Source organism: Letharia lupina (genome assembly GCF_014066315.1).
Source record: "Letharia lupina isolate WasteWater1 chromosome Unknown contig_11, whole genome shotgun sequence".
Lineage (NCBI taxonomy): Eukaryota > Fungi > Ascomycota > Lecanoromycetes > Lecanorales > Parmeliaceae > Letharia > Letharia lupina.
Window position 1 is genome coordinate 691,684 of NW_023502980.1, and position 27,288 is coordinate 718,971.

General features: G+C 49.2%; 6 protein-coding genes and 1 non-coding gene across 7 annotated transcripts; 5 read left to right on the forward strand and 2 right to left on the reverse strand.

Annotated features, from left to right (window-relative positions):
- Window positions 1-783: 783 nt before the first annotated feature.
- Window positions 784-5,030, forward strand: HO133_000772 (uncharacterized protein; the record flags this gene model as incomplete). The annotated part of the gene is made up of 4 exons (XM_037291709.1): window positions 784-1,219; window positions 1,276-3,051; window positions 3,238-3,255; window positions 3,301-5,030. The coding sequence occupies 4 exons, from the start codon at window positions 784-786 to the stop codon at window positions 5,028-5,030; spliced, it is 3,960 nt and encodes a 1,319-aa protein (XP_037152071.1).
- Window positions 5,031-7,648: 2,618 nt separating this feature from the next.
- On the reverse strand, window positions 7,649-8,198 carry HO133_000773 (uncharacterized protein; the record flags this gene model as incomplete). Its single annotated transcript, XM_037291710.1, has 2 exons — window positions 7,649-8,010; window positions 8,060-8,198. The coding sequence occupies 2 exons, from the start codon at window positions 8,196-8,198 to the stop codon at window positions 7,649-7,651; spliced, it is 501 nt and encodes a 166-aa protein (XP_037152072.1).
- A 443-nt stretch (window positions 8,199-8,641) lies between these two features.
- Window positions 8,642-9,424, forward strand: HO133_000774 (uncharacterized protein; the record flags this gene model as incomplete). The annotated part of the gene is made up of 2 exons (XM_037291711.1): window positions 8,642-8,884; window positions 8,945-9,424. The coding sequence occupies 2 exons, from the start codon at window positions 8,642-8,644 to the stop codon at window positions 9,422-9,424; spliced, it is 723 nt and encodes a 240-aa protein (XP_037152073.1).
- Window positions 9,425-10,506: 1,082 nt separating this feature from the next.
- HO133_000775 (uncharacterized protein) lies at window positions 10,507-11,177 on the reverse strand (the record flags this gene model as incomplete). Its single annotated transcript, XM_037291712.1, has 3 exons — window positions 10,507-10,530; window positions 10,605-10,861; window positions 11,000-11,177. The coding sequence occupies 3 exons, from the start codon at window positions 11,175-11,177 to the stop codon at window positions 10,507-10,509; spliced, it is 459 nt and encodes a 152-aa protein (XP_037152074.1).
- Window positions 11,178-13,346: 2,169 nt separating this feature from the next.
- HO133_000776 (uncharacterized protein) lies at window positions 13,347-14,263 on the forward strand (the record flags this gene model as incomplete). The annotated part of the gene is made up of 2 exons (XM_037291713.1): window positions 13,347-13,365; window positions 13,404-14,263. 2 exons carry the CDS (start codon window positions 13,347-13,349, stop codon window positions 14,261-14,263), a joined length of 879 nt encoding a protein of 292 aa, XP_037152075.1.
- A 7,799-nt stretch (window positions 14,264-22,062) lies between these two features.
- HO133_000777 lies at window positions 22,063-22,167 on the forward strand. The gene has a single exon. It is a non-coding gene; the product is annotated as a tRNA-Ile (tRNA).
- Window positions 22,168-23,864: 1,697 nt separating this feature from the next.
- Window positions 23,865-25,941, forward strand: HO133_000778 (uncharacterized protein; the record flags this gene model as incomplete). The annotated part of the gene is made up of 3 exons (XM_037291714.1): window positions 23,865-24,047; window positions 24,536-24,770; window positions 25,301-25,941. 3 exons carry the CDS (start codon window positions 23,865-23,867, stop codon window positions 25,939-25,941), a joined length of 1,059 nt encoding a protein of 352 aa, XP_037152076.1.
- Window positions 25,942-27,288: the final 1,347 nt, after the last annotated feature.

The following is a 27,288-nucleotide window of genomic DNA, read 5'->3' on the forward strand; positions in this document are numbered from 1 at the left end:
GGTGAGACTAGGTCTACCGAGAGGTTACAGCAGAAAGCAAGCTAGCAGACGGCCCGGGCGGCGAAGCATACTTGTAAGGGACCTTATCTTGTCCCAGTCCCAGTCCCAGTCCCAGTCCCCCACGCTTGCCAACCTTCACCCTTAACCTTCATTTCCCATAGGCCGATGAAAGTATGAGAGTACCTAACCGATGCTGCTTTCAATAATAGTACTGTCATACTGTAATTCCTCAGCCACATTAGCTTGCGACACGAGTCAAATCCACTGGTCAATTTTATCTTACCCAATCGCGAGCTTTTCGCGAGACTAAAACTACTTTATCCTTCTTCTTCATTCTTACCCAACATCCACTTCGGTCTCGACAACCGACCGCTGCGTGTTGGCACATGCATTTCCTAGCCTCCCGTCTGTGCTCCACATCAACCTCATGCTATTGGAGCTACTACACTCACGAGCAGACTCTCAATTTCTCGTGATTGAATCTAAATTTGGTAAGGAATTCAACTTCTCCGTTGTCCATGTTGTCTAGACCCCAACCCGGCTCAGGTAACGCCGCCGCACATAGCAACCTCGAAAATAGACCCACGTTGGTGGGATGAAGCGTGCTCATTTCCATCCTTGTTTCAAGAATTCATCTCTTGTTGGAAGAGTAAAGTAGAGCTTATCCATTGCCATGATGCTCCGGTCTGTAAGAATGAAGTTTTTCTTATCTGTACCTGCATTTGAGCCTCTCCTATTTACATCTTTTGGGCCGGCGCAGCTTCTTTCCTTTGTGCATCCAGTATGTATTACTTTAGGACACTCTCTTGGTCATTGCTACTTCTACTATTGCTGGAGTCTAGCCAAAGCAGCGCTCAGAGTACAGCGTCTGCTGCAACGACAGCTGCATCCTTGTCAGCAATTCCGCCATCTTGTATCCATTCAAGAGCTCCAACAGCCTCGTCTGCAGCTGCAATACAGTCCTCACTTGCCAGCGACGCTACAATCAGCAAGGCCTGCGATCCTTCGATTCAACAATGGGTCAGCGGTAGCGGCACCACACAAACATACTATGCCCTTGACAGCGCCTATTTCTTCAACATCTCCCTTGCAGCGGGCGTCACTAGCCGTCCACCTTCCCAAGATTGTGCAAATAACTTCAATGCTATCCTCTCATCATGCGTGGTGACTCGAGACTATTGGGGAGGGTGGATCGTTTCCAATGGAATGAATTACTCAAGTACGTGAGAGAGGATTATACTCGAACTTTCATGAATACTGATATGCCCTAAAAAGTTAGCTATACACCGCCGAGCCCAATCTCCAGTGCGGCGAGCAGTATATCTGCCAGTACCGTGGGCTCAAGCGCCACTCCGAACTCTGCGTCTTCAGCAATTTCCGTCAGCTCTGCCTCCCCAACAAATGGCGCAGGTATCGCGGGCTCAGCGAGTAGTGTTCGTGCTTCTGGTAAGGCAAGTGGACCGTCGAACTCGAGCTCCAACTTAGGGCTTTCCCCCTCAAAGTCATATTGGGGTACCGGTGTGACAGCGAGCACCGCTTCTCTTGCAACTACTGCCCATTTCGGTTCTTCAGAAAATCCGGCCAGCTCCTCTCCTTCAGCAAGTAGTTTGAGTTCTGTGCCAGGCTCAAGTGTCTATGTCTTCGATGGAGTTACTTTCACAAGTGGACCCTCTGGCCTTGTCGCTGGGACAGCCACGGTCCAACCTGGAGGAAATGCCGTGACAATATCTAGTCATACATTTTCCCTCGGCCCCTCAGGAAGCTCGATGGCGGTCGACGGAACTATCAGCCCTCTGACTCTAGGAATCACGACAATGCTAAATGGTCACCCAAGTACATCAGCAAGCACATCAGTATCATCTCCTACGTCATCAGCGGCAACCCAACCTGGTCCTAGTGTCTATACTTTCGATGGAATCGTCTTTACCAGTGGGGCGTCGGGACTAACTGCTGGGACTGCCACTGTGAAGCCAGGTGGACCCGCCGTCACGATATCTAGCCACACTTTCTCCCTCGGGTCTTTAGGGAGCACAATCGCTGTTGACGGAACATTGTCAGCTCTAACACCACCTCAAGTGCCTAGTACCGCAGGCTCTGTCTCTATGTCAAGTCACAGTGCTAAATTGAATGTCTATACCTTCGATGGGATAGTCTTCACCAGTGGTACATCTGGCCTTGTCGCTGGAACTGCCACCGTACGGCCTGGTGGACCAGCCGTCACTATTTCGAGCCATACTTTCTCTTTAGGACCAGCCGGAAGCACAATCGCTGTCGATGGTACACTGTCGCCTTTAACGCCACCTCAGGTCTTTGCCACCAGCTCTATCTCAAAGTCTAGCGCCAGACTTGGACCGACTTTCACGCCTCCACCTTCCCCAGTCTATACTATCGACGGGATTGCGCTTACGGGAAATCCGAGCTCCGCTCTCACCATCGCAGGCAGCACAATCACACCAGGCGGCCCACCAGCTATTGTTTCAAGTCATACATTCTCAATCCCCGCTGCAGCCACCGGCAACGCAATCAACGTTGACGGAACGGTGACTCATCTTTCGACCCCAACGGCAACCAGTAGCGCCTCTCCAGGATCTACTAAGAGTGCTAGTTCTGCTCCCATGACAACCGGACCGTCTTCTATCTACACCATTGATGGTGTTACACTCACAGGCAATCCAACGAGTCTTGCTACTGCGAATTGGACTCTGACCGCTGGAGGCTCTGCCATGACAATCTCGAGCCATACTTTCCAAATTCCTGCTTTGGCTACGGGAGGTGCAATCAGCGTAGACGGAACACTGACTACTCTATCCTCCCTAGGTGCGATTGGGACAAGGAGCTCAGGGGCCTTGATGGCAAGTTCGAGATCTTCGGCGGGAGACTCAGTACCCTCCACGATGAGCCAAGGATCTTCAGCCAGCTCACAGCCTGCCATTAACCAGTATACTTTCGCGGTCACTGCCACCAATACCGCCATACCCGCCGGTTTCTACGCGCAAGCCAGCAGTAATGCTGATTGGCATTCCAATACGTGGCTCACAACTACCGATAAAAGTGGGCATACAACAATCGTGCCCGTCCTCGTTGGATGCAAAGTATGTGGGGCCATTGGCGCAGGTATCATATTATGGGATCTGCCCCCGATTCCGGATGTTTCTTTCTCATTCCCAAAGTTCAACCTGCCATCGTTCTCACTCCCATGTATTCCGATTCCCTTCATAAAGAGCTGCAGTTCGCCAGGAAACACGCCGGAAACTGGTAGGTAGTGCCCTACTTTTGCAGTACGATGCTAATCTGGACTAGATATTGATGACTCAACTCCGGGCAGCGATCCGAACAAGCCAAATCCCAATGATCCAGATGGAAACCCCGACGATGAAGAGCCGGATGAGGAGAAGAAAACGCAAGAGCAGCAAAGCGAGGAAAAGCAAACCCAGACAAAGCCAAGCAAGAGTACTACTCCATTAAGCACAACGCCTCTGAGTACTATGCCGTCGAGTACTACGCCTTCAAGTTCTATTACAAGTGGATCCTCATGTGTATTAAGTATCTATTCACTTACCCCCTTTACGGACCTCGCCACTCTAGACACGGGCGGAATCACCACATTCGGCAGCATGACTTCGTCAGGAAACGCCACCAGCGCATCCTCATGTGTATTAAGCATCTATTCACTCACTCCATTTACGGACCTCGCCACTCTAGACACAGGCGGAATCACCACATTCGGCAGCATGACCTCCTCCGGAACAACAACAAATGCATCCTCATGTGTATTAACTGTTTACTCCCTGACACCCTTCACGGATCTCGCGACGCTTGTGACGGATGATTCAACAGATACCGCAACAGCCTCTGCAAATGCGACAGCACCAATAACCCAAACCACCACTGACGCATCCTCATGTTTATTAACCGTATACACCCTGACACCCTTCACCGACATTGCAACCCTCGATACCGACGACGCCCCTACCCTAACTGCCACCCCGACCCTAGTTGCCACCCCGACCCTAGTAACCAACCCAACCCTGACCGCCACCCCGACCGAAACTGCCACCCCGACTACCACACCCCGCTCTATCACCCCCGCTCCGACCAGTACCCCCCAACCCGACTGCAGTGCAGTAACCGTCTCCTGGTTCTCACCAACCGTATGGTGCCAATGCGGCGAAGACCAAGCCACTTACGCAGCCCTCTCCTCCTCAAGCGGCGCCTCCGCCAACTGCGACCTCACTGCCCTCCCATCCAAAACCATCAACCCCGTCTCCGTCAAACCTGGCCCCACAAACATCCCCGGCGTCAATGGCCTCGACGGCTGTAACGCCGTCGACGCAGGCGACGAACAAGGTTGCCCCGGTGTCGACTACTGCAACTGCAATGAAGTCTACGTCGGTTTCCTGTCCGCCACTGTCTCCGGCACGGCGTCCCGAAACTGCGATTACACGCTCCAACCCACCGTAAATGACTGCCCCATAAACACACTCGCCCTACTCTCCGCCTCAGTCTCCGCATCAAAAGCCGCCGTTGCCCCAAAGCCTACCCCAACCCCCACAACCAGCTCATTCAACATGGCCAGCACGACCCTATCCTGCGGCGCCAAATTCTCCACCGACTCCGGCGCAATCTACACCTCGATCCCGCGCGCGCAAACGAACCAAATCCTCTCCAACATCGGCGATTTCTGCACCCCATCCGACAACGGCGCCGGCGACACCCTCACTCTCGTCAAAGGGAAACCGGCCTTCCACACCATGCGTTTCGACGCCCCGGGACTCATGCTGTACCAGTTCGAAATGCAGTGGGATCCCCGGCCCGAGTGCGCCAACATCCCGGCGCCGGAGATCCGCGACGCGGTGCCCACGGGCCCGGATTATTGGTGTCAGGTGTATTTCGACGCGATCACGAACGACTGCGATGCGGGGTCGGGCGACGATAAGCATGGCGGGATCATGTACGCTGATTGTGTGATTTGGGGGTGGGAGGCGTATGACGGGTGCAGTGGGGAATTTGCGAAGGTGAACGATTGTTAGTAGTTGATGATGGTACTTGGTAGTGCAGGGGAGGTGGGGAAGGGGAGGTGGTTGATGTATATAGTGTGATTGGAAATACCCTTGAGTAGCGCCATTCATTCCCACCTCGATTTCCATATGTGATGCTCCAGCGCTCACGGCGTCAGAGCAAAGTATCACATTCCGTCCATCGTTGAGATCTCCTTTCATACTAAACAGAGTCTATGTTTGTATCCCATACCCGCCTACACCATCAAACCAACCACTCACCCAGCCTACGACTGCTCCTCCCATCCTCCCAAACACGCCCGTCCGTCTCCTCCTCCCATCCCATCCCGTCACCCCTCCTCCACCACCAACCGCCAACTCCCCAATCTTCGTACCTACCACTCCCGCCCACCCTCCCCACTCATCGCACCACTCCCGCCCACCCTCCTCCCACACCCCCCAATCCGTCAAAAACCCCACCCCCCCTCCCTCACCATCGCCCCCACACCTCCACCCACCCCTTATCAAAAACATCCCCCGATCATCCATCGCCAAAAAGCCACCTCTCCACCTCTCCCGCTTTCCAGTCCTGGGACACATACCCAGCGCCCATCCCGCCGCGAGTAAAAAAAATTCGGTGTCGAAATCATGGAAGTCATTGCTTGTGATCTGAGCGCACGTGGTGCATACTATCCCGACGTCGTCTGACGACGTCGTCTGACGACGTCCAGGTGCCGGAATCCGAGCGCGGGCGGACGGGCATGTTTGGCGGGCGGCGAGACGGAGGTTTGTGTCGCTGCTGTTCATTGGGGGTTCTCTTGCGCTGAGGGTTTAGATCGTGTGGCATGGGGTCGTCTATTTTGTCGCGGTTCGTTCGCGATGAGGTTGCTATTCGCTGTGGCCGAGGTTTGGTCTCTGTGCTGTCTGTTCGTACCGATGTGGTAGGGTTCGTGTACGGTGGGTGGGTATATTCGGCTGATTGTGTCATTTGGGAGACGGTGGCGGTTTTGATGTGGATTGGTTGTGTGGTGCTTGGTGAGGTTCTGGGGGTCTGGTGACGAGGTTTGGAAGAGGAGAGGGAGGGTTTGGTCTGTTGGGCTGGGAAGATTTAGGGGGGTCGATCGCCTCTGGGATGTAGAGATTGGTGCGGTGGGTGGTGGATTTTTAGCTAGGGGTTAGCCGAGGTGCGCTCTTCAGGGGGATCCTTAGATCTTCGAGATCGCAGCTCGGAAGGGAAGGACGTCCTCAAGAGGTGTGATGGTACTTTGGTGTTGGTATTTGATTCCGTAGGTATGCCCTGAAATCCGTTACGTCGTCCACCGTCATGAACCTCATATTCCGCCCGCGTTCTTTGAATATCTCACCACGGCTCTCTAGCCCCATCTCTATCAATCCCCAATCGCTATCATTTGAACAGCATGAGCGAATCAAGCTGTCAGTCTTCCCTTCGTTCCACTTTTCAGATATCGATGCAATGCCACGCTCTGTCACCCATTCCTATAGCCTTTCCCGGTCCCCGAGCTTTTGTTATTCGGCTCATCCCTTCATTTCAACATTCCGATACCTGTACATTGCGATCTGTAACGAATCTGACAAAGGGCAAGTCGCTCACAGCCCGAAAATAGTTGCAAATCTCCTGGAGTCTATTTGCTGTACGATCCGCGATCGTCGTTGGTGAGTCTGGTCAGTCTCCAATATCTTGGTCTGCGCTACTCAAGTTCAACCGTTTTTGACGATGACGCCATGTTTGCTCTTCCTTCTATTTTCTTATGGAATATAGTGATCGTAGTACGCAGGTCTATCATGTAAGTGGTGTACCAAATATCCTGAGGCAAGTCGACCGTGTTGAGGTGTCCCATATTTTCTGTGAATTATTTCATCGCGTCGTCCTTAACCACGATGGCCTAGCGGTTATTCATTGCGAGTTTGGTTTGAACACCTGATGTGATGGTGTTCTCGATGGACGGCATGAGATTGTTATCTTCAATCGTTCGGCTTGAAGCTGAAGAGCCTTTCATGTTGGCGAGAAATGAATTTTGAATGTATAACAGACTGTTTGTCTGTTAGATTGATGGAATCGAGTGCCGTACTGTGTCCAGTGAGTTCAAGATATGAGAAATACGCGAATGGAAGAGCCTTGAAAAATGCATAAGTATGGCGGAACAGAGACTCGAATCTCGTTCTGACTCGGCTAAGACCAGACAGAAAAGAGCTTGGCAGGGAGAAGCTTTAGTCCACCTCCTTTCATGAGATTCTATCCCTGAAAGTGCCTCCAATGATTTCCCAGAACATATATCAGCAGCTGAACTGGTTTCTACTCCTGCCAACAAAGCAAATGTCTACACCGTTCTCTTCACTTCCCGAGAACTTGATCTTTCTTCTTTGTGTCGAATTTCAAACACAGCGGGCTGCTCCTCCTCCAGTGAGCCAAAGCATGGGATTTGGTTGTTCAGATCAGCAGTCTTTGGCTTCTTCTCAGCCAGCCTTACAACAGCACCGGGTTACAGCCCAACCACCAGTGTCATAGCAAAGAGTTCAAGCCGATTGGTTTTCTCCACAACGTAGTTCCTCTGTCCAAATGTGCCAACACTTCAGGGCACAATACCCTCAACGTCGGGATCATACTTCTCATTCATCCCTGTTTAGCCCCATCACTCCTTGTGGTCGGCAACGCGGACACCTGTAGCCCCATCCCTATTAGCTCTCCACACACCGCCCTCATCTCCACCAAATTCTTCCAACTTCCACACCTCAACCTTCTCTTTACATTCTTCCAACGCCTCTTCACCTCCCCTCCACGCGTCTTGTCGATGAGGAGCAGACACAGCAATCAGTATACTTTCCTCGCCGATTGGAACAACTCCCAGCCGATGAATCATGCTGATGGCCGTCAAGGAGTGCTTTTCTTTCACGCTACGCGCAATCGAAAGCATAGTTTGGAGAGCTCGTGGCGGGTAGGAAGTATACTCTAGGTGCGTGACGGGCTTGCCGTCGAAGTTGTCGCGTGTAGTACCTGGTAGCTTTTAGATGGATGTGGGGCTGAAGATGGTTTGAAAGCCTACCAGCGAAGAGCACAATTGCGCCAGCTTTGGGGCTCTTGACCTCAGCTATGATAGAGAGAGGGTTGAGGATGTCGTGAGTCAGGGCCACAGATGTGCATTCCTCTTCCTGACGGTGGCCTACGTTCGGACTGTCCGACATCTTCGGAGCAAAGCTGGCGTTCTGAAAGGTCGCAGTCTTCGGAGCCTCTCACTTGCGAGGCCAATTTCCCACCTCGCCTACCTATCCCAACCGCCCATTAGTGTAGCCTGGAGCTCGAAGCTCCAACTTGTGTCTGGCTGCATTGTTGGTGTGATATGAACAGCCTGTAGCAAAAAGGTACCCGAGATAAGTGAAATTCGTCACTGCGAGATGCTGGAAACCGCGCTAGTGTAGATTAGATTAGGGCATTTGACCTGAGGCTCCTCTCAAGACTAGAGAGTGCAAAGTGAGTGCAGTCATGGATAGGCAGTCAAGATGGATTCACCACGCTACGGAGCAGGCAGCACCTCCTTGGTGAGACGAAATTTCAGCCTCCCGAATGAAATCTCTCTTTCCACCGTCCAAAGTCCCATCGACCAAGCTCGACAGCGGTATCTACAACAATGTCTCAAAAGGCTGGGTTGTACCAAGAGCATACCAATATCCCCAAAGCACATCTACCTATCGTCGGCAACTGGGATAGTGCTAACACCACTATTGGCGCTGGCGTGGCTATCTTCCACCTTGCCTCCTCTCGTGTGGTTCTCTGCTACCACAGCACCAAGAATTACTACTTTTTGCCCAAAGGCCGCCGAGATGCTAGCGAGGATACGGGTTCCGGTGCCGAAAGAGAAGGATTCGAAGAAGTGGGTGCCTTGTTCAACTAGGACCTGAACACTACGACTGTGTGTTGACTTGTGCAAAAGTCAGGCTACCGTAACCGTCTTCTCCCTCTTCCAATACCCACTCGCCAACCCAAAGCCCACAATCCCTCTCCATCCAGCGCAGCAACTACGCCCTTTGTGACTGAGCCTGTCTGGACTCAATTGGTTCCAGTCACGAGGACAGCGCAGTATATCCTCTTCTGGTACATAGCCGAGACGGTGCCCCCAGATCTTGAAGTCTCACTGTCAGCGCAGGAGAAGGAGCAAGGCATGGCTTACCAGTATCCGCCCAAATTCAGTCCCGAAATGACTCTCAAGGAAAGGATGGAAATGGAGCGAGAGGGCTACGAGCCAATCAGACACGAAAACACAGGTGTGGATGCCGAGGAGGCGTTGTACGAGAGTTACCTTATGCCTGTAGAAGAAGCTATTGAGAAGTTGGGCAGGGGCATCTCTGCGGACGTGGTGAGAAAGGGATGGGAAGCCATTCAACTGAAACATAAGATGGAAGACGGTCGGTGATAACTCAAGAGCACAGCGCTTGGTACCTGGGGATCGCAGTGTTGGAGTCGTATTCATACCTGACTCAACAGGCAATGGTCTGAGTGAGATAAGGGACTTTCTGTGTGAAACCCCTTACACACAGCAGTAGAGGACAAGAATGGGCGGAAAGTACCCTTACGTCTTTGCACACCCTGTGAACAACCTGTAGATTTAGCAGTGCATAGTTCAGTACCTTCCTAAAGCCCCTGTTGATAGACTCGCTGCCTTTTATATGCGGCCATAGTGAGTCGTTCTACGTTTATAGCCGATGAAACTTTAGAAGCAGGCCCAATGATTCGCACATTTGAGAGGGGGATGGTTCCGCTTGTCAACAAGGTTGTAATCCTCGACTCGAAGAGATAGGCTCAGCAGGAAGTGAGAATGAGTTGAAACTAAAAGCAGGGCAGTCACGGTAGCTCGTTTAGAAAAGATACAATTTTTGTTTTTTCACCTACGTCCGTACACTCTGCATTCATCGGAACACTTATGGTAAACGTGATTTGCCCTTCGCACCCGTCCAACCCTCTTCTCCCATCTGCTTACAAGCACCGGTTTCAAACACCTCAGAAACCACCTATGGCGGACGAGTAGACCAGAGTTCGAAAGGCCCACCCAATATGTAAGAATGCTATTCACAGCCGTCAAAGTATGATTGGGACTGTCTGAGCGCGAAACGTAAAACACAGATCGGCAGGGGAATGACGGAGTGAACGCAGCACACGAGATGTTCACAAAGTATTGAACACCCATAGTACTCTGTTATCAGAGCTGCAGATAGTATGAGCCGCACACACATAATACTCGGGGTGCACTATCCGAATCGGCATTCTATACCGAACCGTCTCGGATCAGGGTTGCATCTCGATGGAACGAAAGATTGACAGAACATTGCGGCTCAAAGTGTTGCTCAATATGTGATTTGGTTCGCATTTGGCACGGATTTGGCCCGCAGCACTCTCGAATGCAGCAAGATGATTGCCTACTACACACGGGACAACTTAGATTGGAAGTGCTATTTTTTCTTTATCAAAAAAAGTGGAAAGGCGCAGAAATTCGAAAACCTATGATTTTTTTGCAGCTGTATCCTACACCACTCTTCAAATCAGCTCATCTCGCTCTTGACCGGTCTATCATTCGACAAGAAAAAAACGCCACTTACCAAATACACCTGATAGAACTTCATCCTCCAGCCTCCCAAGCCGCCCACTCCGCCCTCTGAGCCACCATTCACCAGGAGCGCTCTAGCAGCCCAGTCTTTGCCATCACTACCGCCTTCTTTAAACCCGTACTCTACAGTACCGTAGAGCATGACCTCCGCTTCAGACTCCGACACCGGAGCAAAGGGGAAAATCTTTGTCGGGTGGTGGGAACGGGACGAGACTGCTGACCACATGTTCTGGCGGAGGGAGAGGATTCCTGATGTTTTGCACGCGTCAAAAGCAAGCAGAGTATACAACACAATACAAAAGCGGTTTTTCAAGCCTTTGGAGCAGGCTCGTTTTCTATATGGAATGCAAGTAGAGCAATTCGGAATAAGCGAAGAGACCTCCTTACCATCAGACCCTTCCACCTTGGCACTTGCCATTACTAACACGGCATCTTTCGTAAAGCAATCTACGTACTTTTCATGTGCCTCAGGCGTGTCGGAAATCTTGTAAAAGGTTTTAAAGAACAGGCGGAGCGAAGAAGGGACTTCGGGGGTGGGGGGATATAATGATTCATATTGGTCCATTGTGCTTTGCTCTGCTTGGGTAGCTGCTCAAAACAGAGGGTGATAAAGGGAGGATAAAAGTAAGGAAGGTCGAAAACCTAAAATCGGAAGCCATTCTAATGAGATACTTGAGGAGAATCGCGGAGGGAGAAGCCGAAGGGTTGGGAGTGACGTTTGAGGTGCCAAGCCATTTAGCGTATTCAAAAACATCTGGAATGCTTGGCACCGGAGATCTTTCACACCACACACCCAAATTCGTACTGTAGCATAGAAATCTCTCCGCAAAATTATTCAATAACACTACTATCGTTAATATAGGTCCCAAATGAAAAGATAAAGCTATACTGAAGTCTTGGTATATTCCTCAGTGTTAGCAACTCAGCTAAAAAAGCCTGGTCCCGGGGTGTCTGCGCTTGACAGTCAGACACCCCTATTTGGACCCAAATACTTGGCCGCAGGGCCTTCGTAGGGCCCCCGTAGGGCCCCCGTAGGGGCTGCTGCTAACACTCAGCCCCCCATTTATCTGTTTCTGAGCTTCTTAAGCAGAGGCTATTTCAGTAGTTATGGGGGGGTAGTTCTTACTGCGACGGCGACTGAGGGGCGGCGACGGCGGCGGTTTGGTGGCTGCTGCGTTATTGGTGCGTTTGGGAGGTATAGCTGAGGTTATATAGCTTCAAAATTGATTAAATGCGACTATTTGCGATGTGGCTACTTGATTTGAATGATTTTGCGGAGAGATTTCTATGCTACATTACGAATTTGGGTGTGTGGTGTGAAATATCTCCGGTGCCAAGCATTCCAGATGTTTTTGAATACGCTAAATCGGAAATGTACCCGTCCATACCTGCTTTAGGGTCTGCGCCGCTTTTGATTCGCGTACAATGGTACAATACAGCGTAACGCGGGTACTTGTAAGGATTGCGCGAGCTGACTCGGGAACTATCAACCCTTATGTAGCTGTTCCAGGACAGAGCAAGAGCTCGAAGCTACAATTCAGCGCTTGGAGGAGAAGATGTTCGACAAACGCCTGGCGACCATGATCTGTGAGACCTAGCTAAAGATGTTCGAAGGAGATCTTTGGCTGCAGATAGATGTAGATCTTCCAGAGAACGAATACCCACGTCAGAGAATCCGTCACGCAACAGAGGACGGTTTGCGCCAAGCAGCTAGGGAGCATTGTCAGACCTGCACGTTGATCTGGCGCGCACTGTTAGATAATGAGGCGAGAGCTCCGCAGAGAGGCTCGAGCTTCACGCAATATAGATTTCGGGATATCGTTCAAAGTTTTTTCTGGGCACGGAAAATCGTGTCGACGACGGAGACCCGTTGCTACATATATGTGTGTGGTACCTCTTTATTCATTAGAGTGTTCTGCTCCGTTTTTGAATGACACTGAAACTGGGCTGATAAACGTGTAGTTCTCCTAAGTCCTTCGTCGTCAGGCTTACATCCAATTCCGCAAGAACGAGAGGTAGCTGTATCGGACAATACTGCATCTACTGATTGTTTCATTCAAGTCAGAAGCTGGATGTCGAATTGTCTTAGATATCATCAACGTTGTGGACGATCTGATCACCGAGCACTATACGACTTTTATCCGACACGACTACTTGACCTGCAGCCACAACGCACTGACGTCGAACTTTGCCTGTGCATAACCCATCAAAATCCACCAGAGACACCTTACATGACCCTTGGTCGTTACTAGTACGACATTGAATACCTCAAGGCGGGCTTCAAACTCAGAGAGCTTCCTAGAAGTTTTCGAGAGGCTATCCAAGTTACAAGGGAGCTTAACATTCGCTATTTATGGATGGATGCTCTATGCATTCTTCGACTCGACGGAGGACTGTCGTTACGAATCCGCTACGATGATGGAAGTTTATCAAAATTCGCACTGTAATATTGCAGCAGCGGGTGCTTCTGACAGCGAGCAAGCTTGCTTCTTCTATCGCGATCTTTCACTCATACCTCCAATAACGTTTTAAACGCGGTGGAACAACTTCGCACATAACGGATCCTACCATGTGCACCCTAGTACTTTTTGGAAACTTTATCTTGAAAAGTCGCCGTTGAATCGAAGAGCATGGGTGGTCCAAGAGCGTGTTTTAGCTCCTCGTTTTATACATTACAATCAAGAGCAGTTGTTTTGAGAGTGTCTCCATCTCGATGCGTGCGAAATCTACCCAGATGGCTTTCCACGACCCACGTCAATCCTACGACTGAAGAGCTTTGATTTGGACACAGAAGTCTCAAGTGATAGAAAGCGCGCTCTGGGATCCCGCCGCAATGTTGTGGCAGCTTGTAGTGGCCGCAATTTGACCAGAGCCGAGGAGGATAAGTTGGAAGTCTCAAGTGATAACAAGTACGTTCTGAGATACTGGCACAAGATTGTGGAAGCTTACAGTGGCTGCAAGTTGACCAGAGCCGAGGACAAGTTGGTGGCGATATCGGGCCTTGCAAAGCGAGTGCAATCGTTCTTGGGCGATGAGTACTTAGCCGGTCTATGGGAGAAGGCTCTGCTATATGGACTTTTGTGGAGAGCTCAGTGGGAGGATCTCAAAGAAGAATACGCTTCCTTTCAAGCGCCCACCTGGAGCTGGGCAAGTGTAGATGGTTTCATATTCTATGACGACCTCATGATTCTCTGGGACGATGAAGAAGACCTATCCATTAAAATTGTCACCATCTTGGCTTCGGGTGTTATATCTGTTGCGGCTGATGTCACTGGACAAATCAAAGTCGGTTTCATCCGCTTGAGCAGCACTTTGATTGCAGCCCGTATCAGAGGAAAACAATCTAGCCTTTCCCCAAATTTTGATTGTATCCTCGATTTGCCGGTTTTCAGGCACGGTGGCTACTGGTACCCACTTTTTCATTTTGAGACAATTGAACGCCGAGCAGGGATTTTCGTCTTGCCAATTTGGATAGTAATAATTGATGGGGAGGGAAATCGAAGTCTAGCACTCAAAACTGTGGATCCCGTAAACAACATCTACAAGCGAATTGGCTGCTTATTTCTCCGGGAAAGGGGGACCAGATACGATGACATTCGCTGGCCCGATGTGGTGGCAAGGTTCGATAAGCAGACTTTGACTCTGTTCTGAATGAGTCCAAGCCTCCAGTTCATGCTATTTGACCTCGATATTGTGGTAAGGCGCAAATCGCACAATCTCTGATGTAATGCAGAGGTTGTACCTAGCACACAAGCACAAGTCTACTGTTCCTCGTCAAGGCCCCGAGAACGAAATTCTCAAGCACTTTGGCATTGGTTTTCGAAGACCGCAGAAGTCAACATTTCGGTTTGAGATTATACCGAACGTTCGGTCGCGAATGATTGATATTTCACAATGGCATCACACTCGGCAAGTCGCATCTCTTTGCATCTTCATGCTAGCTCTGGGTGTTTCAAAACTGCCTGCCTGTATGTACCTGTATGCAATCCGAGACACCCATTCACCTCGCCCGCTTATTTTTAGACCTTCCCGGGTGCAGCTGTTGACGAAGTATCATAGGTGGGAAAAGCTGTTGGATCGCCAAGACAGAGAAGACCGGTTCGATTGCTCTTGACTCATCCTATCGAAGTTTTACCATACGGCATTTGCAGGTTTAGTACCATGATTGAAAGCTTGGCATCAAAAATTCCTGCGCACGATGAACATTATTAATTGCACAACTATAATTTGAATCGTAAAGATTTCTATATATAAAACAAAACACTTATCGCTGCGACCTCAAAGCTGTTACAATACATCCAATCTACAAGGAATCAAGTAACCTATAGGATTGCAAATATACTAGAATTGCGAGCGAGGTCAATCGAGAATAACTTCATTTTTCTTTTAGTCTCTAGATACTACTAAACCAGTAATCTGAATCTAAACATTTTCTATTGAGAATTCTAGTCAATTCTCTTACGATTTCAACTCCGCTAGAAATAACAAAATTCGAATTAAAATTATAAAATTCATAATCGGATCTGCGTAGGAATCTCTGATGCCAAGCATTTGCAACGGTTTTGAATACGCTAAATACAGTGCGTGGCCGCCCCGGGAGAGGTCCGCTTAGCGATCTCGGGGCTGATCATGTGGCCCGACCGGCGGTCAGCTCGGGGCAGCTTTCCGGCCTCCAGACAACGAGCAAGAGAAGCGCCCGGGTGAGAATAGTACGCCATTCATAACCGCCCTCTTCCGCGCTATATTGTCGTCGTCGAAACTCGCGCGGCGACGTGGCAGCGCTAGACGGTCGACTGCATCCTTACAGCTGCCGAGGTAGGTATGAGCGGGGCAAGATAGCTCTGAGGGGAGCGCACGTTGCGCCAGGCTGTTGTCCTTCTTCTGCACGCTTCTGAAGCGTGGATAATGAATCCGAGGGATCGGTGACCGTGGAAATTGGCTCCCATTGATTGGTAGCATATCTCAATGGAAGACGTATGCCAAGTATGGTTTCTGAGAGAAGAAGCCTATCAAGTTCTGTTGCCCTATACCCTAAATGCAACGCCTATCGTGACTGATACAAAAAGGGCTGGCTGCATTTGCCCCAGCTGAGCTTATTTGTTATAAAGCACAGACGTTTCTAGAGTCCATTCAATTCTTCACATCTAGGGATCAAGTAGAATCACAAGCAAATGGCTGATCGTTATCAAAAACTCGAAGGTCAAGAACCTTCTTACAGCAATGCACATCTCCAGGAGCTGAACACAGCTTTTGGCGAGTCCGAGAAGACTCGTACGCCCCTCATCCGGCAAGGGTTTTGGTGGCTCGTGACAGCGATTTCCTGCGCTTCCATCCTTGTAACGATCAGGATCTTTGAACAGAAGGGTAATATCACCAATGTTCAGAAGCATACCTTCAACACAATCATTACAGGATTGATTCTAGGGCTGGGACTGAACTTCTTTGTCCGTCATCACTCTCATATCCTCTACGAGATGCACAGAAGCTCATCAAGTCATGGCCTTCCAGGAGGTGTTCAAGTCCTTCGCTATAGCCTCGAGAGAGAGAATTCTAGCGCAGCCGTACCTCAGCGATCAAGAAAAGGATTTGATTAGAGATATTGATAGCCTGACCATTGTTTGCGTACTTGCGTGGACATCCCGTAAAAAAAGGATTATGCTGTTCTGTGTCGCTTGGGTAAGTCACTCCTCAGCCTCCTGAATCGAAACTTTATACGTTCAACATGGCATAAGCTTTTGCTTAGACTCACTTCCTACAAGCGAATAGAGTTTTCTAAGTTTGCATCTTGCTTGCTTTGCGTGCACGCGTGTTGGCTTCGAGCATGCCAGATCAAGACCCCAAATCGTGCAGTAGACATCTGATGTCGAAGGAAATTGCTAACAAGGGTCCTAGATCTTTGTGAACATAGTGAGCGTACCGATTCTCTCGCAAGATCATCTAGCTGATGTGGCATGATCAAGCTCGCGCAAACATCCGTCGCAATCATCAGTCTAACGTTCTCGATAGATGATGGCACAAGCTACAATGGTACCTACGTAAGACCAGGTGTTGTAGATGCAACTAACCTCACATGCTATTTCGACTGGTTCAATCATGGGGGGTGTGGTGGGGCTATTGCAACTCAGTCTTTAGCACACGCATACGGAGACATAGCCTTGAGTTCACGTTCAGACTGCGGCATTTATACCGATATTTCGGACGTTCTGCAATCCAAGAACAATTATGGATATTATTGCAGACGGATTCCTCACCAATAGGAATTTGCCTATCGGTTCAATGAGTACAATCCTAGAGATAGGACGAGAGCCTACCCGCGGTTCATGAACCGGACAATTACAGCGTCCGCTGGCGAATGTTTGAACTACTCAATGGTCGGTGTCCCTTCAAGTCAGCCGAATGGAGACTTGCTTTACAAATACACGAATGGTACATTCAGCGACAATATTACCATTCCAGCAGCCTACGGGGCTTATGACGGGACCACCTATGTATATCGAGGCATCGACATCCCACAACAGGAGAAGAGATATGCTTGTGGTCCTCGATGCATAAAGGTATGGGCTCATAGGTCCATAGGTCAAGGCGAGAGTTCTACCTTTTTTGAGTGTCCCATCACCGTCAACGACGTCACCAACGTCACCAAGACGACGACAAACTCTCAAAGCCTCCCAAACGACATGGCTCGATTTGCTGCCGCGTCAATTGCGCTACAAGGTCGTCCGACACTCCTCAACGGCTAAAACATTCGGATACAATACCAGTTCATTGCTTTCGGTGAGTCACAACCACTTTACTTATGTCCTGGAGCAGAAGCCACTGTGCTGAGTCCGGCCATAGCACTGCTTATGAAACGCACTTCATAAAGGCTGACCAAGTCGGCGCCGATATGGCTGAATTTGCAATCGGCTCGCTCTCCACGATGGCGTCTACCAATCACCAAATCCAAGTTGAGAGTCTGGTGCCTCATCTTGGTAGTCGTCTGACAGTGCATTGGTACTATGTTACACTTTTGCTTGCTGGTATTGCTGGTGTCCATCTGGCGCTCTTCATCGCAACTGTTGTTTTTGAGGCTGGGCGATCTTGAAAGAAGACTAGTATGCTCGCTTTTACTGTGAGAGGACTAAATTTTGTTTCATTGGCAAAGAGCATCGTGTATAGCTGCTCTACATTCGCTAGGTTGAAGATGTATCTAATAGAACTAACCTTATTTTTTCAAAAACATCGTAAGTCAAGCATTTGAGATACAGCGATCTTAAAGCGCACTACGCAACTTACTAAGGACTACCTCTCCATTAGACCTCCTCGAACTACCTTTGCATCACCACAGCTGAACCCTTAGCGATGCCGGAACCAGCAAATTAAAAAACAGCGCGAAATGAGTCCGTAGTGACGTTGTGATTGACCACCGCCTTTTCCGTGCATGATCAAAAAGTGCTTTCGTCGCAAGTAGCGGAAATATCAAAGCCGTGAATAGTACCGGGGACTGTATTGATATCTTTGAGGCTTTAGAATTTGTTCTCACGAACATTAACGGAACCAAGAAGCTCACGCAATCTAAACGTGTCTGGTTAACATAAATTTTCAGCAAACTCCCTTCTACTTTTCTACTAAATCGCGCGATGCTGCACCGAACTTACCAAAAGTAAGTACCCATCGGTCCCTTCCTACAGCTTGAACGTGGTATTCACTCCAGTACCGAGCGACGTGAGAGAGACCTCGAAGATAATGGTTAGATGGGACGTTACTGTGAAGCTTCCTCAATTAGCAATCGGCCATCGAAGATAGGCTACCAGGAGAAAATCTTCACAACAAATATCAACACCAAGTTCGCAAGTCAAACACTCATGCAAATGCCCTCGACGTCCGCTTAAAACGTCAGTCAGAAACTTAGACCCCGATATCACTTCCATCTCCTAGCAATTCTTCCCTGGCCAATAAAGTAAGTTGAAAGAGATGCCCCTTTCTAAGCACAAACAACAACTCGCTCCAAAATCTCCGCTCCATTTACGTTGACACAAAGTCTGCACTCAGAAAAGGCTAGGAGAAACGCGGAGGGAGAAGCCGAAGGTTTGGCAGTGACGTTGGAAATGCCAAGAAGACGGAAATCTGCTCCAACAGGAAACGGTGCAAAGGCTACACAGCGGCTGCCGCGCTGCCTCGAAAAGGAAGGCAAGATACGTACGCTGTGAGCCTCACAACTGAGATCGTACAGAACCCGTGTAAGGCAACCTGTGAAACTGTTTTATGTCGCAATCTAACCGTTATATACTCTCAAAAAGTAAGACGCTTTGTTTCGTTGTGATACCTGAGACTAAGAACACGTTTGTCCGAGGTCAGCTTGCGTCTTTTATTCTCAATGTAATTTGTCGGCCTCTGACCGTCTCGACGAATCTCACTATGATCGGGGAGTACGCCTGAGCTTACTGCGTTCCAGCGAGACTGGAAGGGGAGAGGTGGGGTGGAGGACCTCTCTATTAGCTGGTACTTATGCAGGGTCTCAGCGGGCTCTCAGCCTTTCACACACAATGCCTCAAGCCTTACTTTGAAGTGGTCCCGCAAAAGTCGTGGACACCCACTACCATCGTTGGCCCAGCTATCAAAGGTTGCCATAGATCACAATCTCTTCGAAGTATAATTGCGCCGCGGCGTTGATTTTATCAAAGGGTCTACAATACATCTCAGTATCTTCACGGTATGGCTGACCCGCTCTCCGCCAACGCTAGTGCTGCATCCATTGCTGGCCTTGCGGACGTCAGCTGTCGTCTCGCAGGCTCGGTCTATAAGTCTTCTCAAGCGTTCAAGGAGGCACCTCGGAACCTCAAGAGACCTTCGGAGGAACTCGAACAGCTTCACAGTCTACTCCAGGAAGTTCATAGCCTTGTGAAGCGTTGAACAATTCCCTACTCGTCGGCAAGAATGGACTGTCTATCGCAACAGTGCACTCGTAATTGCAGGACTGCAAAACAGAGCTCGATGAAGTCGAGAAAATCACTGCTCCGTTCCAGAAAGAATCGAGTACACTGAAAGATGCTGCAAAACGTATTAAGTGCGTTATGGAACTGCAAGAAATCGATACACCCGTCAGGCTGTCGATGAACTGGGGCAGCGCATTGTTGTCGCAATCTCAGTAGTCGGACGGTATGGACATCCATGAGGATGATACGGTCTATACTGACTCTTTACAGCCAACACGATGTAATAGCCAGGGAGGAACGGAGGGTCTTACAAACCCAAGTAACAGGCGCACGGGACGTTCTCCAAGCCTCCCCCCCGAGACCAGGGGCCTGGTCTCTACCGAACTGAGTATCGTTCGAAATGGCATCGAGCAATTTGCTTCCAAGTTGACTCTGGGCCAAGATGAGATACAAACGAGCTTGCGGATGGGTCATGACCATCTCCGTTGGGAAGTCTAACAGACTGAAAGCAGAAGCTCCGGCGGACTGAGAACAATACGAAACGAGGTCCAGGTCGTCAGTCTCCTCACACGCAGAGCTCAGCGGCAGAGCAGTCAGCACCAACGTAGATTTAGTCAGGGCATCAATCAGTTGGAATCGACGCTGTCACAACTTTCATCATTACGGCTGGAACCCCAAGTTAACCATTCGGAGTCCGCCTCGGCACAGTATCCCCGCCTTGACTCGCTAATGCTCTCGTTGGTGCTAATGAGATCAAGCCTTTGTTCTGCGGTTTCCCAGCTCCATTCAGCGGTTCCTGCGAAAGTTTCCGAAGAAGCAGTGAAGTTCTTGCTAGACGAGTTTGAACGATGGGTCGCTTTTAGCCATGACGCTTTGGCATTTAGCAATCGTCAAAGCCTCAAAAATTCCGACCGCGACAATGGACGACTACCAGGGTTGAAAACATGTACCTCGGCATTGCGCAATTACTCTCTCGACGATGACATCTTCTTGACCAAAAACGTGACTCCAAGGAAGCATTGGCGGACATAATCTCACTTCAATACCTCCTTGACTATATAAATCTAGATCACGACCAGGACTAACAAAACACAAGGCCAGATTGCTCAATAATCGATAGCGATGGTGAGTCTTGTTGCTCTGGCATCTTGGAAGAAGAGGAGACAGACGACGAAAAAGTGGTCATGATTGAAGACGGCGAGACGGTCTCCAAGGGAGAAAATCATTACATGAAGACTGCTCTCCAATCCAAGACCTCAGGGGCTACTGAGTCACAACCTATTCTCGAAACGGATGTCCCACCAGCAAGCCTTGGGCTTCACGATAACGGCGTCATTACCCTAGGTCAGCACCATATTTGGATGTGAGTTGAAGAGTGACAAGGTAACGATGGCTCACGATATGCCCGAGCAAAACAGGGTTTGGCAAGTTTTGGATGGAGCAGGACAGGTGGCAAAGCAAACATACGGGCCCATGCGATACTATCGTGTTTGTCGGCCATGATGTCTTTAGCAAGGGTATTCTCGGGATATAAATGATGGTCTAAGGCTGGCGGGAATTTGTACGAGTAGCGGGATCTGCCATGGTCAAATGGATTTTTTTTGGGTTGTAGAAGATCATAAAACTATCGACATGAATCATCAATGCTAGAGATGAGGGTATCAGCATACATTGCCGGCACTAAGTACAAACGTTTAAGTCCGCCTTACCTATAAGCACTGGCTTGGAAGGAGGTCCCTCTTTCCGGTCCCAGGCGTCCGCGTGGATTTCTAGATTAGCGACTGTCTTATGGATGTAGGTATCCCGTTTCGCGACTTTCAGCTGGCTTTATTTGTTCAACACCATTAAGAAATAGCAGGCCGCAGGTCCTGAACAGTGGTGCCAATGATTCGGCTCCGTGTGTTTGACATCTACCCAGAGCTTCCAACAACGTCTGCGCCCCCTTTCGCCGGACACATCGATATCAGGCTCTTCTGATATTCCTACCTTGTTGAATCTACACCTTACGCCTCCGCCTCATGTCAAGCCATCCTTATACCGAAATTTTCCTCGTACCAGAGAAGCACTCAGGCCAGTCGGGCCCGTTCTCCGAGCGAGCAAGACCGCAGCTGCTTTTTCCTTAACGGCTGCGTCCGGAAGCACTACGCGTGCGGCCGAGAAGTCTATCTTCTTGGCAAGTCCGGCGCGAGGAGCCTATGTCCTGGCAGGTAGTAGGATCCAAGGGGGCTGCCGACCGAATATATGAAACCCATTGCTTTCAACATGGACGAGTCGACAATGACGCAACCTATATATAGTAAATAGATTTCTTAATGTTAGGATTACTTTTTCTTAGACAGGTAGGTCTGTGGATTCGTAGTAAAAATTGGTTGTAAACCTGGTCAGCCAAAATTGATTGCGTCGCGTCAAAAAACAAGAGTCAATATTCTGAATCCCTGGGCGCTGACAAATGCTTACGAGAATTCCAAGAATCTCCCTGCACCGTAGACAGTTTTGGAATATGTCGCAAGATAGTAAATTCTCGATTGAATTCCGACTCCCGTGGCGCAGTGGTAGCGCGTCGTTCTTATATGTGGTCGTTGCACCAATATGGCATCATTTGCAATGCGAATGTCGTGGGTTCGACCCCCACCGGGAGTATGTGTTTCTTTTTGGGTTTTGCTAACAACTACCTACCTACCTGATGTTTTTGTTTGTTTGGTTTTTGGGGGGTTGGAAAAAAAAATTGGTTTGGGTTTGGGGTGTGGAACCATGAAAAGGTATCGATTGGTCGGTACTTCCGTGCCAAGAAGACAAATTTTCGGCTGCACAAGTAGGTATCATGAGTCTCAATGATAGGTAGTCAATCAATACAGCATCTTCGCGCACGTCCTTTCAAATTCGTTGGCGCAGCCCAATGCCGAAAGAGACTGCATACAGCAACAAGCTGGTCTAATCCTCTATGCAGGGACAGAACCGGCTCATCAACGCATGCATCATTGCATGCATGAGCATCTGCAACACCAGCGCACCCTGAAGGTCTACCGATCCTGATTCTCCCAGTCGCTTAAGGGTTCTAGCCGGGCCCGATTATTTATCACCAATGGTTGAAATTGAGCTCCGCGCAATCTCTTCAGGTGCGTTACTGGCTCAGAGGTCAGCAGTCAGAGCTGCCCTATCACAGCACCCCGCAGCCATCTGTTTCGTCGGCCGAGCAAATACAGTGATACATCCGGGTTAATTGTCATATAAGATACTACCATATAGCCGAAGCGTCCATCTGATCATCGTTTGGAACCGTATTTTATATGTAAAGGGGCCTTATAACACTGTGGTATCGTATGGCCTGAGGCGCTAGTCTACGGTCTTACTAAGGGCCAGTTCGGTAACCACATATTTTGAAAATAACCCCTACTTATTTTCAACTTAGCGTATCGTTCGGTTACCATATTTTCAGAATATATTTTCAAAATACCTGAAAACAAGCCTCGAGCCTTGTTTTTTGGCAAAATAAGGCTAAGCACGCTAAAATAATGGACATCCATGATCAATATATATATGTTAGGGTTACCCTAACCCTAACTCCGCCAGCAGGGACACCAGTAGGGACACCAGCAGGGACATCAATGGCAATAACGGGGGCAATAGAAGGATTAATGATAGTCAAAGCCTATGCAGCAGTAGCAGCAGGTGTCTCCGCCATAATAACGTGGAATGGTAGAAATTCAATGATCACTGATGGAGAAGATGATTTTCTCAATTTTTTGCGACGATTCTGACTCAGCCTCAGAAACAGGGTTACCGAACGGAACCGTATATATATTTTACATATTTTGAATATAAATTAGTGTCATATTTTCATTTGCCAAGAGGTGGCGTTATTTAGTGAAAATAAGTAGGGGTTATTTTCAAAATATGTGGTTACCGAACTGGCCCTAAGCTCGAAGAGGCGTACGGGAGAATACCTCTGAAAGGGAGATGATACCTGATTTGGGGGCGTAGAATACCGCAAATGGCCTGTACCTACTCCGACTACTCATTATTTTACTTGCCTCGCTATTGAGGTTTTACTTAATTGATTATCGATAGATTTAAATGCTGCGGAGAGGGCTACGGAGAGGGTACTTATGATTTTATTTTAGGGGCCTAGTACAATTAAGTATCATTACTCAGCAGGCTACTGGGATCCCTATCTTACAGTCTAATTATGGCCTACGTCTGAAAACCGTTATTTTGAACGGTATCTTATATGCAAAGGGGCCTTATAACGATGTGGTCTTTTATATGCTAATTAATTCGGTATTCTTTAGCAAGACTGGCTTTGGAAACAATAAACCCACCAATGAATATCCCTCAGCATGATCTGGACGAACCCTGAACCCGTTGCAGACGTCTCCCTGGACTTACATATCCAGGTCCCGCAGAAGTTCGCTGCGCGTTTCGAAACCCAGTACGTACTGCTTCGCGATCTCATATTTGAGAGGACGAGTGCGGTGAAAGACGATGTACTAATTCATGTCCGAACCAAAGCGATGGAGGGAGTGAAACTCCTTGACTTGACCTGAACTCTTCTTTCAGAGACTGGTGGCCATGAAGCCATAGCATACAGCATAAAATCTATCTCCATGACATCCTCTGCGCCGTCAGGGAATTCCTGAGTATTCGCAAATGGTTGGGTCTTGCAGGTGCTAGTGCTGGATTTTGGGGAATTTAAGTTGCATTCACATTCGTCTCGAATAGCATGTTTTGTTTAAGCTGGAGGATTGTGGAACACGGTTGCTGTTTTGGTTTCCATATATATGCCGCTCTTCGCTTCTAAAGCTTTTCCGCACTCCAACGAGCCGGGAAAGTAAACCCCTCTCATTTCCGATATGCATGTCTTCTTGGTGGTTGTCTTAGCCGCCATTACACTTGTCGCAGGCGAAGTCCCAGGCTACTCAATCGGTGTTGCGAATCGTAATGCAACCTTTGACTACATTGTAATCGGTGGTGGCACAGCAGGCCCACGGTTGCTGCGCGTCTCGCTGAGGGCACATCGGATAAGTTTGCGATCATTGAAGCAGGCGGCTTCTACGAGGTCGATGGTGGTGAAGCAAGTGTGATTCCAGACGAGGCCTTTGTAGGAATTAACACAGACCCCAACGACATTCCATCTAAGATTGATTGGGGTTTTGTGACAACCCCTCAGCCGGCCTTAGGCGGTCGAAAGCTAGATTACACACGTGGCAAAACTTTGGGAGGCAGCTCTGCAAGAAAATACCTTGGTTATTAAAGGGATGCTATATCTCATCAATACCTATCTTTACGCAGCCGACCAGAATAGATGCAGGGGTACCAAAGAATCATTTCAGAAGTGGGCTGATATTGCTGGGGATGATACCTACGCGTCCGATAATGTTTTGCCATACTATAAGAAAAGTGCGACATTCACACCTTCAAACTACTCAAAGCGATACACCAACACCACCCTCAATTAGAACCCCTAATCTTTTGATGATGCTTCGCAAGGGCCGCTCCAGTTCTCGTATTTTAATTGGGCTTCTCCATTTGCCTCTTGGTGTCACAAAGGCCTGTTAGCCATCGGGCGTCATGCTCAATGACGGTTCCATTGATGGTAGTCTTTTCGGATTCATGTGGTACAAAGCAACTATCAATCTGCCAGGCGAAATTTGTTCGTCATCACAAGCTGCCTTTTTAAGCCAGGAGATACAGGGTCCCTCATTACAGGTATATACATGAACGTTGGCGAAAAGGATTTTGTTCAACAGAAACGAAATAACAACTGGTGTCGTAGTTACAAGCAACAGCTTTGAGTATACACTCAGTGCGCGGAAAGAGGTTATCCTATCTGCAGGCGGCTTCCAGTCTCCCCAGCTACTGATGGTGTCTGGCATCGGGCCCTCGGATACTTTGAAGCAATACAACATCTCTCTCATCGCAAACCTATCAGGCTTCGGCCAAAATATGTGGGATAGTCTCATCCTTGGGCCATCATACCGAGTCAATGTAGTCACAGACTTACTGATTTCACAAAATTCCGAGTATGCCGCTCCGATAGCAGCCCAGTATATCAACAACCAAAGCGGACCGCTCACCTATGCAGCCGGCTATGCAGCGTGTGAAAAGCTGCCCTATCGATCCACCTTCCGAGCCTCAACCAACGCTTCCCTTGCCTTTTTTCCCTCGGACTGGCCCGAATTAGGCTACCTCCCGGTAGACACCTACACAGGCTACCCCTCCCAGCCATCGACCTCCATGCTCAACGACAGCTTCAACTGCGAAACCATATTCACCGCCCACGTCGCTCCTTTATCGCGCGGCAACGTCACCATCAAATCCACCGACACATCCGACCTGCCCATCATCAATTCCAACTGGCTCTCACGCCCTGCAGACGCAGAATTCGCAGTCGCGGGCTTCAAGCGCGCTCGTTGAATTTTTCAAAATATGAGCGACATCACCATCGACCCCGAGAAGCTCCCTGGGCCCGCCGTGCAGACGGACGAGGATATTCTCGCTTTCATCCGGCAGAGCGGCTCCCAGCTGTATCATGCGTCAGCGACCTGTGCCGTGGGCAAGGCGGGGGATGCGAACGCGGTGGTGGATTCGCGGGCTAGGTTTTCGGCGTCCGCGGATTGAGAGTCGTGGATGTGAGTGCTTTTCCCTGTTTGCCCCCGGTCCTGCCGCAAAGTACGGTTTATATCTGTTGGAAAAGATCGCGGACGATATTAAACGTCGGCGATGATAGGATTCTGATTGCAGAGGGAGACAGACAGATACTTCGCTATCGTAAAAGCAGATGCAGCCTTTGGAATTAGTCTGTACTATATATAATCTGCAATGCTGCAAAATCTATTTGAAATGTCCCATCCCCAAACCCTCTTCTCGATTTTTCTGCAGGCTATGTATGACACCGGCACCTATCATCCTCTCATCCTTTGCCCAATAGCAGGACGAGAACGAGAACGAGGACGAGAACGAGGTAATCGATCTCTCTCATGGTGCTCCGATCGGCGGTAGTATGCAAGTTCACTCTAATAAGCCTAATCCTCCTTTACTAACCACATAATTGCTTCCGCGATAGCAAGCCGATTCCATAGTAGCATCCGTCCAACCGATCCCTAATGAACTATCTTTCCCCTTCCCCAGCTACACCCAGGCCCAAGTCCGGCTGCCCAGGATTCAAAAACCATGCAGCTTCTTGCACCCAGACCGACGAAACTTTGACGGCCTGTCGATCATCAAACAAAGAATTCCAAACGCTCATTCATGCGCCCGAGCGCCGAAGTCCATGTCTCTGCTGTCGCGAAGATAGACGAACGATCGCTCCTCAAAAGTCACATATATCCAGAGGCGGAAAGACACGAAGCCAATGAAAGAAAGAAAGAAAGAAAGAAAGAGAAAGGGCAAGGTTCACGGCAGATCTACTATAACAAAGCTCTCGGAGAAGGCTTGTACGAAATGTACAGAGAGGGTATCAAGCTCATTTCCATGTCTATCGGAAGATTCGCCCGAGCGAGCATCGACAGATATCTTAGAGAGTATGCGCAAGCAATCACATCAACATAGCCAACACTCATTTAACTTTGACCGGCTCCAACGGTCGACCGAAAGGGTGCGTATACCGGAAAGCACAGACAGCCGCAACAGCGTCATCTCAACCTTTTCAGCTGGAGTACCTCGCTCCTTGGATATACACTCATGCCGCGTCAAAGACCTGCTTGCCTTTTTGATCTTATCTCACAACCAGGCCTTCTTCAAGCCAAAATGATCCCTCGTCCA